Genomic DNA, 16,172 nt, shown 5'->3' with positions numbered 1-16,172 from the left:
CTTGGGATCTCTCCATGTCACTTTATATCCAACTGTGCCCTTTGTAGCACAGCATCAGAGGGCAACACGAAGTAGAGAATACAGCATAGGATTTGTTCTCAGAGCACTTGGTAATCAACCTCATTTAATAGTCATGACATTTTGGTCAAGCAAATTCTAAACTCTGACTCCTGTAAACCTGTAGATCCTCCACAGCACAGACAGATCTTCTCTTGGTAAGTTAGTCGAGTACTGAGTCGCCTTGTCTTTCAGGGTTGAGGATCCCTCAGGCTCATTCATCAGTGCTCAGTCATATCTAACTCTGTGACCCCACGACGGTAGCCTGTCAGGCTGCACTGTCCCTGAGGATTCTTCAGGCAAGAATGTTACAGTGGGTTGCCATGTCCTCCTCCAGGGGATCTTCCAGACCCAGGGATCAAATCCACGTCTCCTGCATCTCCTGCACTGGCAGGTGGATTCTTTACCGCTGTGCCACATAGGAAGCCCACAGAGGGCTCTACCCATCCCCCAAGCTGATCTGCAAGTTCGGTGATTCTTAACTGCACAGGAATTTTTCTCTTTCATTATTTTTATTATTTTGCTTTTCCAATTGTCTGTAAAACATGAACATGTAAATAGGTTCTGTAATGTCTGCTCAGAGAGAAAAGCAATCTGAAGATCCTATAAATATTCATTTTACAGAGAAACTCAAGGAAGCAGCCTCCACCATGCCAGTCCTCCTCCTAGTCTCTTCTTTGGGATACAAGGCAACATGTCAGTCACAGAGAGTCAGTTCAGAAATTCATTTGATGAATTTTGGTAATTAACAACTCTAAACTTTATAACTAAATTATATTAAAATAAAAATGATGAATCATTCAGTGACTTGCAGAAAAGACTATTTTGCTTCAGGGATGGTATTGGTGTTTGTTCAGATAGAAAGAGAAACAAGAAAAAAAATGGTCTTTCAGAATGGAGGAATAAAACCATTACCAGATTAAGCACACCTAACAGAGATAGGGCGGAGAATCGTCTGTGACGTGTACAACCATTCTTAAGGAGATAGTAGTCTGTGTTCAGTCTATGAGTACACTAAAACAAAACAAAGATATTCTCCATAAAATTAGGGCCTCAGAATTATAAACACTGGGCAAAGTTTTTTAAAGCCTGTTGATCAATGGAGGGTGAGTTGGAAAAGTCATTTGTCCCTCATCTGTTAGACTCACATCCTCAATTAAAATTCTTTATCAATTATATATCAAATATGACTCTCTACCTTAGTTTCATCTCAGTGGTAGATCTAGGTTCCATAACATCTCAAACTTAGGATATTTTGGAGGTTTACTTTACAAAAACAAACACAAAAATACTACTTCTGTAAATTCAGGAAAAAACACACAATCATCTGCTCATCCGTCTAGGCCCTCCCAGGGCGTTGGTAGGCACTATGGAAGGGAGGCACTGGACAGTGAAGCATCTCTGGCTCTAGGGTGAAGCTATGTTCCTACCTCAAGCCCACATCAGATGCCTTCCCCTCCACCATTCCCACAGAGGCTTTCTGGCACCAGAACACAGCGATGGCTTGGCGAGGGCCTTTGACCAAAAGTCATGCCTGGAAGACCCAAGAAAGAGGGCCTCTAGGCTTAAAAAACACTGTTTGCATGCAGTTGGCCAGGCTTGTTTAAAACATGTTATATCAACATTTTTCTTGTTTGTTTTTAAGCTAGCATAGTCATAATGTAAACATGTTGATAGGAAATTAAGTCAATTAGTCTTACTGGGCAACATTTAATGTCCTCCCTGGCTCTTTATAGCCAGTTTATGGTGAATTACCGTAAAGAATAATTTAAGTACGGGTGAACTCTTCCTTCTTGGCAATGATTAACCTATTAGATAAGCTGAGATGAGAGAACTCTATGTGCTGGTGAGTGGAAAAGTGTTAACTTTATTCATACATCTTCAACACAGATTAATGGGATCCCCAGGAAGTCAGCTGTGGTATTTGTTGTCAGTTTATAACAGGCTTGGCAATACCTGGAAATTCATACCTACCATCATAAGATATAATGACATTCATAAAACTCAAGTGTAGAAGGTTCTAAAAGGTACAGGGCTCTAATCCAAGCTGTTAGGCCTTAGGAAGTAACATGTCTAAGCATGTTCCTACTTTGAAGTATACGCTAATGGATTTTCCTCGTGGGTAAAAACACCTAAACTTCCATTTTCAATACATAAATATTTTATTATGAAAATCAATTTTGTTGAAGGAAGTTTTCTGAGGAAGATGATGTTTTAAGGTATTTTATTATCACATGTTAAAATTATTTCCTTTCTAGGTATTCTTTGTCATCTCAACACGGAGCAAAAAGCAGTCATATAAAATGGCGCAGTAATAAAAACTCCTCTTACTATTAGTTGGGAGAGAAACAAATGGGAATATTACTTTCAAGCTAATTATTTAAGTATTTTTTATTGTACCAATTTTCTCAAAACCCAAGCAAAGTATATCTGAAATCTTTCCACAAATAAAATTTTTCCTCAGAACAATTTTACTCATCAGGAAAAAAAGGCAAGTTTAATTTTTCTGTCAGTTGAAGCTTCATATGTCAAACACATTTTACGTTTCAAGACTTTACTGTCATAGTGATGGAATACTCAAGGAGACATTAGTTCTTATGCAACTACTAACTTAGAAAGATATAAGCTGAATTACTGGGAGCACACCTCTAAAAATAGACTTCATTATCTCCAACTACAGTATATAACTGCCTTGTCATTTTAACCAAAATTACACTTTCTAGTCAAGCAGAGACTGTAGCTTTCTTGAAGGCAGGTGGTGATAATGTCTCTTCTTCTTTTATATTCCCAACATTTGGCACAATCTCTGGCATACAGAGAACATATTATCAAATGAAGAAATTCATGAATTAATACAAATGGCTTCTCAGCAACTGTGTGCTTATCCTAAATGTGGAAGCAATATGTACTGTTGTTTCTGATTTTAAAAAAATAAAATCTTAAATGAAGTAGCTCTGAAAGAAAAAATATTCAGAAACACCTTTGTCAAACTTGTCATTTTGCTCACTCAGTCAACAAATATTTACTGAAAACGTACAACATGTCAAACATTATGCTGGGTGCTCCACCTTGAGCAGAACAAAGTCCTGCCCATATGACACTTCTGGTCTAGGGATGGAGAGAAAACTCTGTTTAGGATAAAAGAAAAGTTTCCTCCCATGTTCTCTTAAGTACACTCCCCAATCACTTATGTCAGGATAACACTCAAATTTTAAACACTAAATATTCTGTTCATTTGGGTTTTCCTGTAAATATTCTTACAGGAAAACCCAAATGAACCTTTTGGCCAGCCCAATATTTTGTGGAACCACAACAGCGAATCGGTGGCGCGTGCATCTGGACCAAAGCAGCACAACTCAGTGACTACAAAGTGTGTGTTTTTCTAGCCTTACAGAGATGGTTTTGGCTGTGCCAGAAAATTCTACTTTACTAATAGGGTAGTGCAGGCAATGGCACCCCACTCCAGTACTGTTGCCTGGAAAATCCCATGGACAGAGGAGCCTGGTGGGCTGCAGTCCATGAGGTCGCTAAGAGTCAGACATGACTGAGTGACTTCACTTTCACTTTTCACTTTCATGCGTTGGAGAAGGAAACGGCAACCCACTCCAGCAGTGTTCTTGCCTGGAGAATCCCAGGGACGGGGGAGCCTGGTGGGCTGCCGTCTATGGGGTCGCACAGAGTCAGACACTACTGAAGCGACTTAGCAGCAGCAGCAGCTCTTTAATTTAATTATTGATACCTGTAGCATTACTAGTAGAAATCATTGGTGAGACAAATCATATCCTCCACAAATACTTATGTTAACTGAATACCTGGCACTTTGCTAAAAGCTTTATGTGGATCATCTCCTAGAATTACCTTCTCAAGTTTAGGCACTAGGTCTTATTATCTCTACTTGACAAACAAAGAAGCTGAAGTTTAAGAGAAATGTGAGCAAAACTACAGGGCAAATAGTGGAGTCAGGGTCTGAACTCAGAAGTCTGTTGGTAGAACCTGAACCTGTAATCACACCTTTTATCACTTCTTACAAAAAAGGTATTAGCAAAAAACATTAGAAGGGAAAAAATTATTTTCTATTACCTCTTTAAATGTTGAAACGATGTATGATTTTCTTGCTTCTAAAATGAATAACTAATGATGCTTCATTTTCATAGATGTTTAAGAAATTAATAATTTTAGTCTATTCTGTGACCTGCCATAATCCAGATGTAACGGAACAGAAGTTTGACCTAGGTAGTCCAAGCAATTGACTGCTGGATCCCAACATTCAAGAACTCTCAAGACTATGAGGATGTGTGTTAACACAAAATTAAGCACAAATATATGAGGGGGAAAGAAAAGTTCAAATTCTTAGGTGTTGCATATTAGAGAGCACTGTACCAATACACTTCAATTGTTCCAAATAACTTGGTAATGCATATATATTTTTCAGTCTTATAGTAGCTTATTTCCATGTGGAAAGCTGATATTCAGGACTTCGGGTTAAGCAATGTTTTATAAGGTATCAAAAACCTCATTTCCAGAATTGTTGACCCTATCCTCTCTGCCATCATCATAGCCAGGGACTATTCTAGATGCTGAGGATTCAGCAGTGGTAAGAGGGCCAAAGCAAAGAGTTCAGCTTTAGAGGGATAACAGAGAAGGGAGCATTTTTTTGTATCTGAGTCACTGTGCCACATGTTCTACTCATGTGATTAATTTCTAAAAATAACCCTTAAAAGTAGTTAGGATCATCCTCCACTCTACAGATGAGGAGCTTCAAGTTTAGCCATAAGTAATACATCTAAACCCATACAGTCAGAAACAGTGGACTACTGATACGAACCCACGTCTATCTAGCCTGTGAAGAGCATTCTCTTTCCATTGCGAATCCCTCTCTTTCACTCTTTCTCTTTGTAGTGTTTATTCCATTTGTCTTGGTTTTCTGGTTCTCAATTACACTCGCCATCTTATAATGACTAACGAAATGATGATCACTTTTGTCCATTATATGTAAAGTGAGATTAATTCCTGCCCAAATGGTCTCTTACTGTACTGCATGTATTTATATAACCATATTTACATATCCTTCTTTATAGCATACATTCATTCCACAAATATTTGTTGAATGCCCAGTAAATACTAGGAACCTAGGCCAGAGAAAAATATAATGGAGCTACAATGCAAAGGGAAGAGGGGCACATGAAAGGAAAGTTTCAAGAAATAAAGAATATAATTTCATATAGTGCAAAGTGCTACAAAGCAAATAGGTCAGACACACACCACATTATATACCATGTACAATATATATATGTAAGTGTGTGTGTGTGTGTATGTGTGTGTGTGTGTATATATTTCCCAAGCAGAGTCTTTAGTTTAACTATACAAGGTATAAGTATTGATAAATAATAACCATATACTAAAAGCTATCAAGTTTTTATGAGCTAATACTTTTCTACCATATTTAATATTCTAGTTGTCTGATAAATGATCCATCTGTGGTTGCCCATGGAATTAAACAAATATACAAACAGAAGTATTAATATAAACTTAGAAGTATAGAAAATATATGAAAACTATATTACTGATTTGCTAGTCTCATTCATGATGCAATTTCACTCTTTTAAACTCTTTTGGTGTTACATGGTGAAAAATGTAGGATCTCTTCTAGAAAAACCCAAACTGAGATCAAATTTTATTACCTGAACACACACATATCATCAGGCATGTGAGGAAAAAAAAATTGATATGCAATAATGTGGTCAAAATCTATTAGTTTAAAATAATCCACTGTGTAAAAACAATATATGTGTATTTAATACAACTATAAACATTAAAAATCAAGAATAAATGTTAAAGTTACAAAAATAAAAGTGTGGAAGATTTTGAGATATAAGTTAAAACACAAGGTCATTTAGAAAAATCACAGATAAGACAGTCTTTAAATTTTCTTACTATCTTTAATAAAATATATTAAGAACACTTGAATGTATGTCATCATATTTGTGTTTAATGTGGCATTAATTCACAAGTCATTGTTTTTTTTAATAAGATAAAATAAGCTATTTGCTGTTCTAAGGAGATACATAATTAGGATTTTGATAATTAAATCCTAGATGAGGCATTTGGTATATCTATGCCCTAAATCCCAATAAATTATGCATGCACAACTCTGAAAACTACATCTTAATTACTAGCTGAAAATAAAACTAATTTTGAAAACCAGAAAATTGAATTTTTAAAAATTGTTCAGATTTTATCAGTGAAAGACAACCAAATATTCAGATTAAAGTACTGATTTAAACATCAATTGTGTATAAAGGAACATGAAATGTTTGGTATGCTACTTTAAGTATTTTAGTAAACCTCTGTAAATTTCAACTCATGTAGATATGATCTTATATTAACTTAGTCACACGATTTCTCACTTTTGTAGCTTAATCTCTTTGGCCAATGAAGTATGTCCCAGTCTCATTTTCTTCTACTTCTACACTACTTTGAGCTACTATTGTTTATACTGACCTGTGATGGTTAATTTCATGTATCAACTTGACTGGGCTACAAGGTGCCCAGACATTTTGTTAAACCTTATTTTGGGTGTTGCCATATGAGTGTTTTGCGATAAGATGAACATTTAAATCAAAAGACCCAGTAAAGCAGATTGGCTTCCCTAGTGTGAGTGGACCTCATCCAATCAGTTGAATGTCTGAACAGAACAAGAAGAATGACCCTCTCCCACATTAGAGAATTCCTCCTACCTAACAACCTTCAAACTGGGATCCTGGCATACTCCTGCCTTCAGTCTCAAGTGGGAAACATCAGCTCTTCCTGGGTGGCAAGCCTGTTGGCATTCAAACTATACTATCAGCTTTCCTGTACCTCCAGCTTGTTGACTCGACCTGCAGACCTCAGGAGTTGTCAACCTCCGTAATGTTGTTTAGTCGCTCAGTTGTATCCGACTCTGTGAGACCCTCTGGACTGTACCCAGCCAGGCTCCTCTGTGGGATTCTTCAGGCAAGAATACTGAAGTGGGTTAGCATTTCCTTCTCCAGCCTCCTTAACAGTATGAGCTAATGCAATATAATAAATCTCTTTACATATATAAACAAAATAAGTATAAATATGCATACACTTAACATTGGTTCTGTTTCTCTGGAGAACCCTAATATACCACTCACAACCACCATCAAATATTTAGCAATTTCTTATGTATGCAAGCATGCTCATGAAACTTTATCCCTAAAAGCCTCTCATACTAGCTCTGCCTGGTAAAATCCTACATAGGTTTCAGGCCCCAACTCAGAGACCTCCCCATGATACATCATCAAAGTGGAGTTTCCCCACTTCACACATCCAGAGAATGTTTAGCACTATTTGCATTCATATCTGCTTGTCTGTGACTGGTAAGCTGGAAGAACACAGTTCTTCCTGGACAATGTGAATTGTCTTCTTATATCTCAAAAGGGGATATCTGAAGGGCTGGAAAACATTGTCACAACATAATAAAGCAGGGATTATTTCTGACTGGGTAAAAGCCAAAGGAAATCTTAGCTGTCTGACCAAGAAAAAAATCATTTCAAACTTTCTAGACATTGATTTATTCCATCAAACGTAAGTGATTCTCTTTGGTTCACCAAACTCCCTTCCAACTTGACATTTCCACATCTCCATCAACCAACCAATCAACAGTAAATGTTCATATGACTCAATATTCATTTTTAAATTATCTTAAATGATATAATATGAAGCCAAAAGTATAAACGTGCTCTCACATAAATTCAACAACTCACAAGTGCACCCATTCTCTCTCTTTCCCCAACAGGGAAAAACAAATGATAATGATTAAAATAAAGCAATATGCATCTCCAACAGGTAGATCCATAAAAGACTGATCACAAGGAAACATGAGTATCTTCATCTTCAGCTCACACACGCACTTTCTCCAGGATATTATCAGGTTTAGTGTCTCTCGGTCCTAGAATCTCCACAGAACCGTGCATGTGGGCTCCTGCCCTCCTCAACATTGATACATACTGATACGTAGAGAACAATTATTTGTAAGTACTCCTGAAAGTCAAACGTTTCTGTTTACTTATATGGTTCTGCACCTCTTTTCAGCCAGGAAATGCTGTAGTCAGGAAGGCTTTATAATGTTGTATCAACTTATTCCAAGTAGAAGACTATTTTATAAACCTTTCCAAATAATCTTCACTTGGTACCATAATTGTCAGCACGTTTGTTCTGTGTTGGCCATCCCTCCTTTAGTTTCAGTCTTTCATAAAAATCTTTTTGTGTGACAGTCAAGCAGCTGTGCTTTGTTCTTTAACGTTCCTAGCCTGGATCCCCAGCCGAGACCACTTTATAACATAAACGACAAAGTACCATTTTCACAGCGGGGACAACTGTGTTCATCTTCAAAAAGAGGCATTAATAAAATGAAACTGTAATGAACATGCTAATTCTGATCACAGGGTAGTATAACAATGGCAGAGAGAGTCGACTGCCTTCTCCCTGAAAGATGGAAAAGCTGTGTTTTTTTTTTTTAACTGCTATAATGGCTTATATTTTTTGAAACAGACATATTATGCAAACATTTCTCTCCATTTCCCAATGAAATGCCTTTTCTGTCTCACCCAAATGCTAGCTGTGTGTTTTACTATATTAGTAACAGTCGCCTTCAGGCAGCATATTTTTGTCATCTTGCAAGAACTGACTTGCTGAAAAAGGGATGTCACTGAAACATAGAAAGCCAGAGAGCAGAGATCTGAGAGATCACCAGTTCAATGCCTTCCCCATGCACATGACATCAAGATAAATAAATGAGCACAAGTACAGGAAGGTTAATAAGTTTGCTCAAGATGTCACAGAAATTCGGGGACTAGCCAGAGTTGGGCCTCAAATTATTTGGGACCTGAACTTGGGGACTTTGGGTATTATCTTATGCCTTGATGGTGATCATTCATAAACTATGATGCACTAATGCGGAGTAGATCCTCAAATGTAAGTGTCAATTCCTAAAATATGTAAAACTAAGCAACTCAATTGTCTCATATTTTGTCAGCTAACTTTTTGTAGACAATAATTTTACTTAGTATGTGATCTCGGAATAAGCTAGTAGTAGCAATCTTGTATATCATGCCCTGTTTTGTTGTGGGGCTTGCCAGGCGGTGCAGGGGTAAAGAATCCACCTGCCAATGCAGGAGAAGCAAGAGACTCAGGTTCGATCCTTGGGTTGGGAAGATACCCTGGAGTGGGAAGTGGCAACCCACTCCAGAATTCTTGCCTGGGAAATCCTATGGGCAGAGAAGCCTGGCAGGCCACAGACCAGGGGGTCACAGAGCTGGGCATGACTGAGCACACACAGGTGCTGTTTGGTTATGGTAGTGCTGGTGAGGGTTTGAGGAGCAGTATTATTTCAAAATGGGCAAGTCTCAGAAAGCAATCCACTAAATTTAGAAAAATGACACAGTACATGAAGTTTTGGATGACAAAATGTCCATTTTCTGATTACTACATTTTAAAAAATCTGATATTTAGTCACAGAGAGCTGACTAAATTTTTCTAGAACTTTCTCTTAGAGAAGGGGAGCTATGTGAGTAAGAAAAAAAAGGATTCTTGATGTCTTTCTACTTGCCTAAAACAGGCATATGATCCTGGATTCTTACAGGAAAGAAAAGTCTACGGATGGTGATAACTCATTTTCCCTGACCAGTGGGTGATAAGATGTATCTGAAAGAACATTTTCATCTCTGGATATCATTACTCAAATTTTCAGGCTTTCCCCTTGATATCTTTGGTCAGGAAGAAATGGTGGCCCGTGAACCAAAGATTCAGAAAGAACCAATTCCATCTGGATGATAATCACTCTTCTTAAAACACCTTCTCTGGTCCTATACTTTGCCCTTCACTGGAAGTCTAATATCAAATCCAAAGTCCTCAGTAGAATCCCACATTAGGCAAGGCTCAGCCCTTAATAACCTCTCAGTGAGATGTGAGGCCTCCACTTAAAGTTCTGCATAGGATAGAAACATGTACGACAGCTCTGCTCAGCCCCCTAAAGTGCTATAGAACTAGGGAGATGGTATTTGCCTATGTATCCACAGGCAAGGCAACCAAAATAAATCAATAAACGACCTGGAGTCTATAAATACCACATTCAGTACTTCTTCTATGAACTGCAGTCTACTCATATAAATGGTAGTTGCTCAAACATCTCATTCCAGGGGGGCATGTTCTGCCTGAGTTTGAAGTTATCCTTCCTTATGAAAACAGTTTTTCAGCATGAGGGTAATTTGAAATGAGCTACACAGGGCAAGTTTTCCCTGAAATACTCCCTTCGATACACATGAGCAGTCAGAGTATTATTTCAGTGTCTTCTGCATTAGTTGCACAGGTCAGATGACTAAATCTCCAATTAATCAGGTCCTCTAGTGGCCTGTGTGAAATAAATTAGTGTTCTCCATCCAGTCCACTTAGACAAAACCCATCACAACAGCTGGCACATTTTTGGCACTGTCAGCAAAGTGGGTAAAAAGTAAATGACCCATGTGGACAAAATGGGCATCAGACAAGGGGCAATGGATAAAAAGTGCAAAGCAGTTTCCACCCACTGCAGAGCAGAGAGCTTGGGTATCTGCCAACATGATTTTCAAGGGAAAGTGAACTTAAAATGGGCATAGTGCCCATCAACTATAGGGTAAAGCTTCTCATGTTCATCTAGTTAACTGTTTACAACATTCATAGTCTAGAAATGCAGTTTATCAACTGGAATATTTTTAAAGACTATTACTAATAAGATTACCAATAGTTATTTAGAAATTTTAAACAAAGAGGCAACTCTAAGAAACAGGTACTTCCCAAGCCCACTTATTTCATCCTGTAAGGATACATGAAAATATTCTATTTTAAGGTTATGTTTAGACTACTTTTTCATTATCCAAAATATCTTTGAGTTTTTCTCATGAAACATTTCCAAATTGCTAAAAATAATCTTTAAAAAATAAGGTTTAAGTACTTTACTAGAGTCATAAATTTTCATACAAATGTACTTATATATGACAGATATTCACATAGAAAGCTAAGATCAAATTAAAATCTCAAATGTATTTGCTTTACGGGAAGCTAGCTGGATAAAAGCAGATGAGATGGGAGGACCCCAATCAGCTGGAGGGAAGGACAATAAAAATCCATGTGCAGCTCTATGTCAAGTGATAGTTTCCTCCAATTTCTTATTAATGTCTTCATCAAACACAGAAAGATTAAGTCAAACCAAACAACTGTCATTGCTTCCTCTTAAGGGGTTTGTTTGTTCAGGAAACTCAGAAGGTGAAAACATCCAAAAAAGTTTCTAATAAACTTTACTTGATTGCATCTTCGTAATACATTTTCTACATGATAGCACTAGTTATAAACCACGTGAGTAAGAGAAGATTAAAATTTTTAAAGACCAAGAAATCAATCTGGTTTTGCTCCCCGTAAGAATATTCCTCCCAAATTACTCAACAGTCTTCGGACCTTTCATCTAAGTTTATGGGAACACACACAAGTATGTGCACACATGCGTATCAGTACATATTATAGTACATATAAACATAGTCTTCAAGATTCCTTTCAACTCCAAAATCTAGCTTCTCCTAACTGCTCTTTTTCCCCTAATGTCTTATTTTACCTAACAGATTTTACTCTTTTCTTTACCCTTACAAATATTCAAAATTCATTTCTTTCAGAACCCATTCATAGAGTTCAATTATCTACACTTCACAGACTATAACTTCTACTCTCAACAACTGGGCTTCCTGGCTCTCGTGTGTTGAAACTGGCATTCATGTTTTATTAGAATGAATACCAATGAGCCCGTCTGTGAATAAATGACCTTATCTGGGGTTGTATGTCCTGGACTGTGGAGGCGTCTTTAACTGGGTGGATCCTTACATGGCTCCATGCTCCACACTCCATGGGATTCACTGTTTCTAACCAGCTTTTTCCTTAGCTTCTGAGTTCTAAGTATTGTACTATAGAAATAGTGCTAGAATTCTTATCTTACCCAGAAAGCTGATCTAGCTCTTCTTCCCACCATCCTATTTAATATAGAGCTGTGTCATACTGGAGAGTTAAATCACCAGCCCTGTATCATATAGTCCATTTCGCTATTATCTTGGTTTGTAAGATTACAGTCTTTTATTTGGAGGTTCTCTCTTTGTTTTCAGTACCTGGAAATACCTTTCTTGTTTATAAGCCTAACCATGCATTTAATTTTATTTTCAAATATTTTATTTATTTATTCATTTTTCTATATTTTACTTTACAATACTGTATTGGTTTTGCCATACATTGACATGAATCTGCTCTGTGTGTTTATAGAGGGACAGAGAACATTCTATATTGAACACAGCTTATCATAATGACAAGAAATGTACCTCACACCTGACTTGCTTGTTTTTACGTAGCATTCTGTTATACAAAGTTCAAAGATCTTTATCTACTTGATCAATATTTCCCCTAAGACTTAGTAAGATGTTCCTATTACTTAAAACACATTTTAGGATGTATACATAAATCTTCTTTCCTAGGCTTCTCAGACTGATTAATTCTGGTACTAAGTAGATCTTAAAAGAAATGTTTTTGGTTTTATTAAACATACAAAGAAAATATATCTCTCAAAGCTGGGGGAGACAGAATGGAGGAGAAACGTTCTTAATCTATATATGTTTCTCTAAGATTATTTAATTATGGTCTCTTCTCTCTAATTCTCATCTGAAGGCTATTCTCCTAAATTGTGGAGTCACGCAAAGTGAATTTCAAAGCAATGCAAAGGAAACAAATGAACAAATGCAGGTTTGTATGAGAAAGGAAGAAAGAAAGGCACAGTAGAGTTCATCTAGAAATATCAACTCTGGCTGAAACCCAATTAGGCTATGTCCTTATCTCTACTCAGAAGACAAAATTATATGTGTTTTATACAACAGAATATTATTCATCACTAGTCTTTCTTCTTTTCCACTGCCATTCTAAAAGAAGTCTTGAAAACAGACACACTGAACTAAAGAGCTGGCAAATCATCCCATGCTTTGGACAAATTGCATAAGCCACATAGCTGGAAACACAGAAGGTATATACACTGTTTTCAATCCCTTTGCACCAACAGATATTAGTTCAAGAAATATAAAATCAGGAAGAAAACTAGTTTTTTGACATAAGAAAGGAATATTTGTCATTCATGATTCTTCTCATTAATATCAATCATCTTTAGGTAGAAGATATCCCTTTAATTTTATAAGCATCAATGTCAGTTTTGGTAATTTGCGAAAGTAGTTGCTGACCAATATATGAAAAATCCACACAGGAGTGAAGTTAACAGGCAAAAGAGTAACATAACCTGCTTGCTTTCGAGATTCTTTACCAAAAATCAAAATGGTATCTGACATTTGAAATCAGCACTTCTCTTTTTTTTTTTTTTTTCCTCTCCCTGACTAGCAGTTTTTAAGTCTTATGAGAGAAAGCGCCCACTGTCTATTTAAAGTTTGACCCTAACAAGTATTTGACTTCCATACATTTTCCAATTAAGTGACATGACAATGCTAGTCTTTCCAACGATCCTACGAAAGAATACTTGGGGTTCAGAATTTCAACAGTGACACAAGCAGCAGCTTTGTACTTTAATACTTACCACGTAAAACTGTGAGTCTGGTGGACACACTGATTTCTCCCACGTTATTCGAGGCCACACATTCATAAATGGCCTCGTCACGTGGAGTCCGTAAGGGCTGTATTCTGAGCACTGATCCAGATCCATCGTCAAACTCTATTACCTATTAGAGGAAACAATAGCTGTCACAGGTGTTGTTACTATCATCTGCGTCTCAGTTAAACCTCCTAATGCAGCGGTGGACCAGCCATTAGGCTCACAGTAAACTCGGAAGCATTTTGTGACTACATTTTGATACAGTGATGAAACAGAATAACTGGTCTAATGTAATGAGTCCTATAATGAACGATGGAAAGACATGAAACTACATATGCAAAAAATGTAGATTTCTTGTCACTACAAAAATCCATCCAAGGTTTACTCATGAAAATACGCCAGTATGTGTATCTAGGGCATTGTGATCCTGGCATTAATTCTGCAAGAAACGTGCTGCTGTGATGGGTAAACTTCTTAAATTATTCTGTCTTTGATAGTATAAATGCACGTGTGGACCCATTCAGTAACTGAAACATAAGGTGAAGAGATAATGCATGCCACCACTGATAGCTATTCTGCTTTAAAATGTCTCATCCTAAACAGTACAGATGAGCGAACTATGAAGAGAAACTGCATAAATCTAGTACTTAGGCAGCCAATGAGATGTCTTTCACAGCCCAAGAGACTGATGGCATGCATTAACTTTGCAATAAATCATTCCAGTATTTGTTCTAGCTTAGCATTTTCTGCATTTTTAGGGCATTCTTGCTGTAAAATGGAGGCTTGCTTCAGCAGGCAGAAAATTAATGTTCTAAACAGTAAGCCTGAATTCACTATCATTATGGACTGCACTCTGAAACAGTTAAGTAATCTTAGGTATTTGTCACCAAATTCAAATAGTACTTTTTAAAAATGATGATGACACTGATATTGAGGATATGATGATGATATTGATAATGATATGATAATATGAAGGTACTGATAAATATGTACACAAAACCGTAGTCCTATACTTTTCTCTAACTATGATGGGGTTTTTTTTTTTAATCTGCTCACTGAGATTCTGGATTTTTTTTTCCATTTCCCTATGAATAATACATCCATGTGCTTAAAAAACTGTGAATAAAGAATGCCTTGTAAATATATTTACAAGATGCTCAATCCCAGATTTTGCGTATAAGTGTCAACATATGGGGAAAAAGGGATTGAAAGTGTTTTAAAATATATCCATTTCAAGTCCTTTTCACATTCCATTTATGTTCTAAATTCACAGAGATAGCCAAATGTCCCACTTCTCAAAGTACCAGAATTTAGTTTCAACTCTATTAAAAATATCACACATTTTAGAAGGAATCTACTACGCATCTTGGGAGAATGAAGTTTTAAAGTTACTTTGAGACTGAATTTTTTGTCAAATATGCCATAATTTAATATATATGTGTGTGTGTGTGTGTGTGCACACGCGCATGTGTGTGGTGAGAGAATTCCCGTGGCTTAATGTAGAGAAGGGTTTAAACATTTTTAATACTAATTTTGATTTTGATTTTTTTGGTCGTATTGGGAAATATCTGACATACAACACTGCATAAAGTTTAAGGTGTACAGAATGAAAGTTTGATTTACATATATGGTGATATGATTACTACAGTAAGTTTAGTTAACATCCATCATCTCATATAGATATAAGAAAATAATTTTTTTTCTTCTTGTGATGAGAACTCAGTATCTAATCTCTTAATAACTTTTGATTCATTGTTACCTGTCATTGTATAATTGTATTTCAGAACTATTTCCTAGGCTTAGGCCTGAACAGTTCAACAAAAGAACTGTATACCCCATATTAGCACCCCATTAGGTGCTAATGTTGTAATTTCCAATTTGAAAATCCTATTTAACACCTGGTATTGATTATAGCATCTCTAGGCCAGATGCTATACTTGCCAGCGGAGACAGAAGGCGTAACAAAATCAGCCGCACTCACACTCTCACGGGCTTTAGAAACCAGTGAAACCAAAAAAGACAATATACTGTTACAGACACTAAAGATTCACAGCCCAAGACTCGATATTATTTGATATATCTGCTTTGTGTTAAAACGATTAATTTTTTCTGGATGTGCTTATATGATGCTCATTAGGACTTATGTACTGAGCAGAATCCGTGCATTAAAATGTTTACTATTATAATTTAATCTTTGTTACAAGAGTTTGTCAAGAAGTCATCATTACTAGCAAGCCTGATGTCAAAATTCTCTTTGACAAAAAAGTTCAATTTAATTTAGACTAAAAAGTCTATGTGCACCAGAGGTTACATACATACACATCTTTTTCTATATGATGTAGGAAATGTTTCTTAAAGATTAAGATATTCTTTTATGTTTAAATCATTATAAATATTGATCTTCAAACACAATTTTAAATTATCATTTATAAATTACAGTCCAGATTTCAATTTT

The 16,172-nt window shown here is 36.5% G+C and overlaps 1 protein-coding gene across 1 annotated transcript in view; it reads right to left on the bottom strand.

The window, feature by feature from the left end:
• Positions 1-16,172, bottom strand: part of PTPRD (protein tyrosine phosphatase receptor type D) — a 366,674-nt gene that overhangs the window by 318,070 nt on the left and 32,432 nt on the right. The window contains exon 5 of the mRNA XM_068973581.1: positions 13,703-13,844. Within this exon, the coding sequence (XP_068829682.1) occupies positions 13,703-13,844 (142 nt within the window). The remainder of the gene's footprint in view (positions 1-13,702; positions 13,845-16,172) is intronic.

The sequence above is a fragment of the Capricornis sumatraensis genome, chromosome 6 (genome assembly GCF_032405125.1).
Source record: "Capricornis sumatraensis isolate serow.1 chromosome 6, serow.2, whole genome shotgun sequence".
NCBI lineage: Eukaryota > Metazoa > Chordata > Mammalia > Artiodactyla > Bovidae > Capricornis > Capricornis sumatraensis.
Note: the sequence above shows the minus strand (reverse complement) of the source record. Positions and strands in the feature narration are given on the sequence as shown.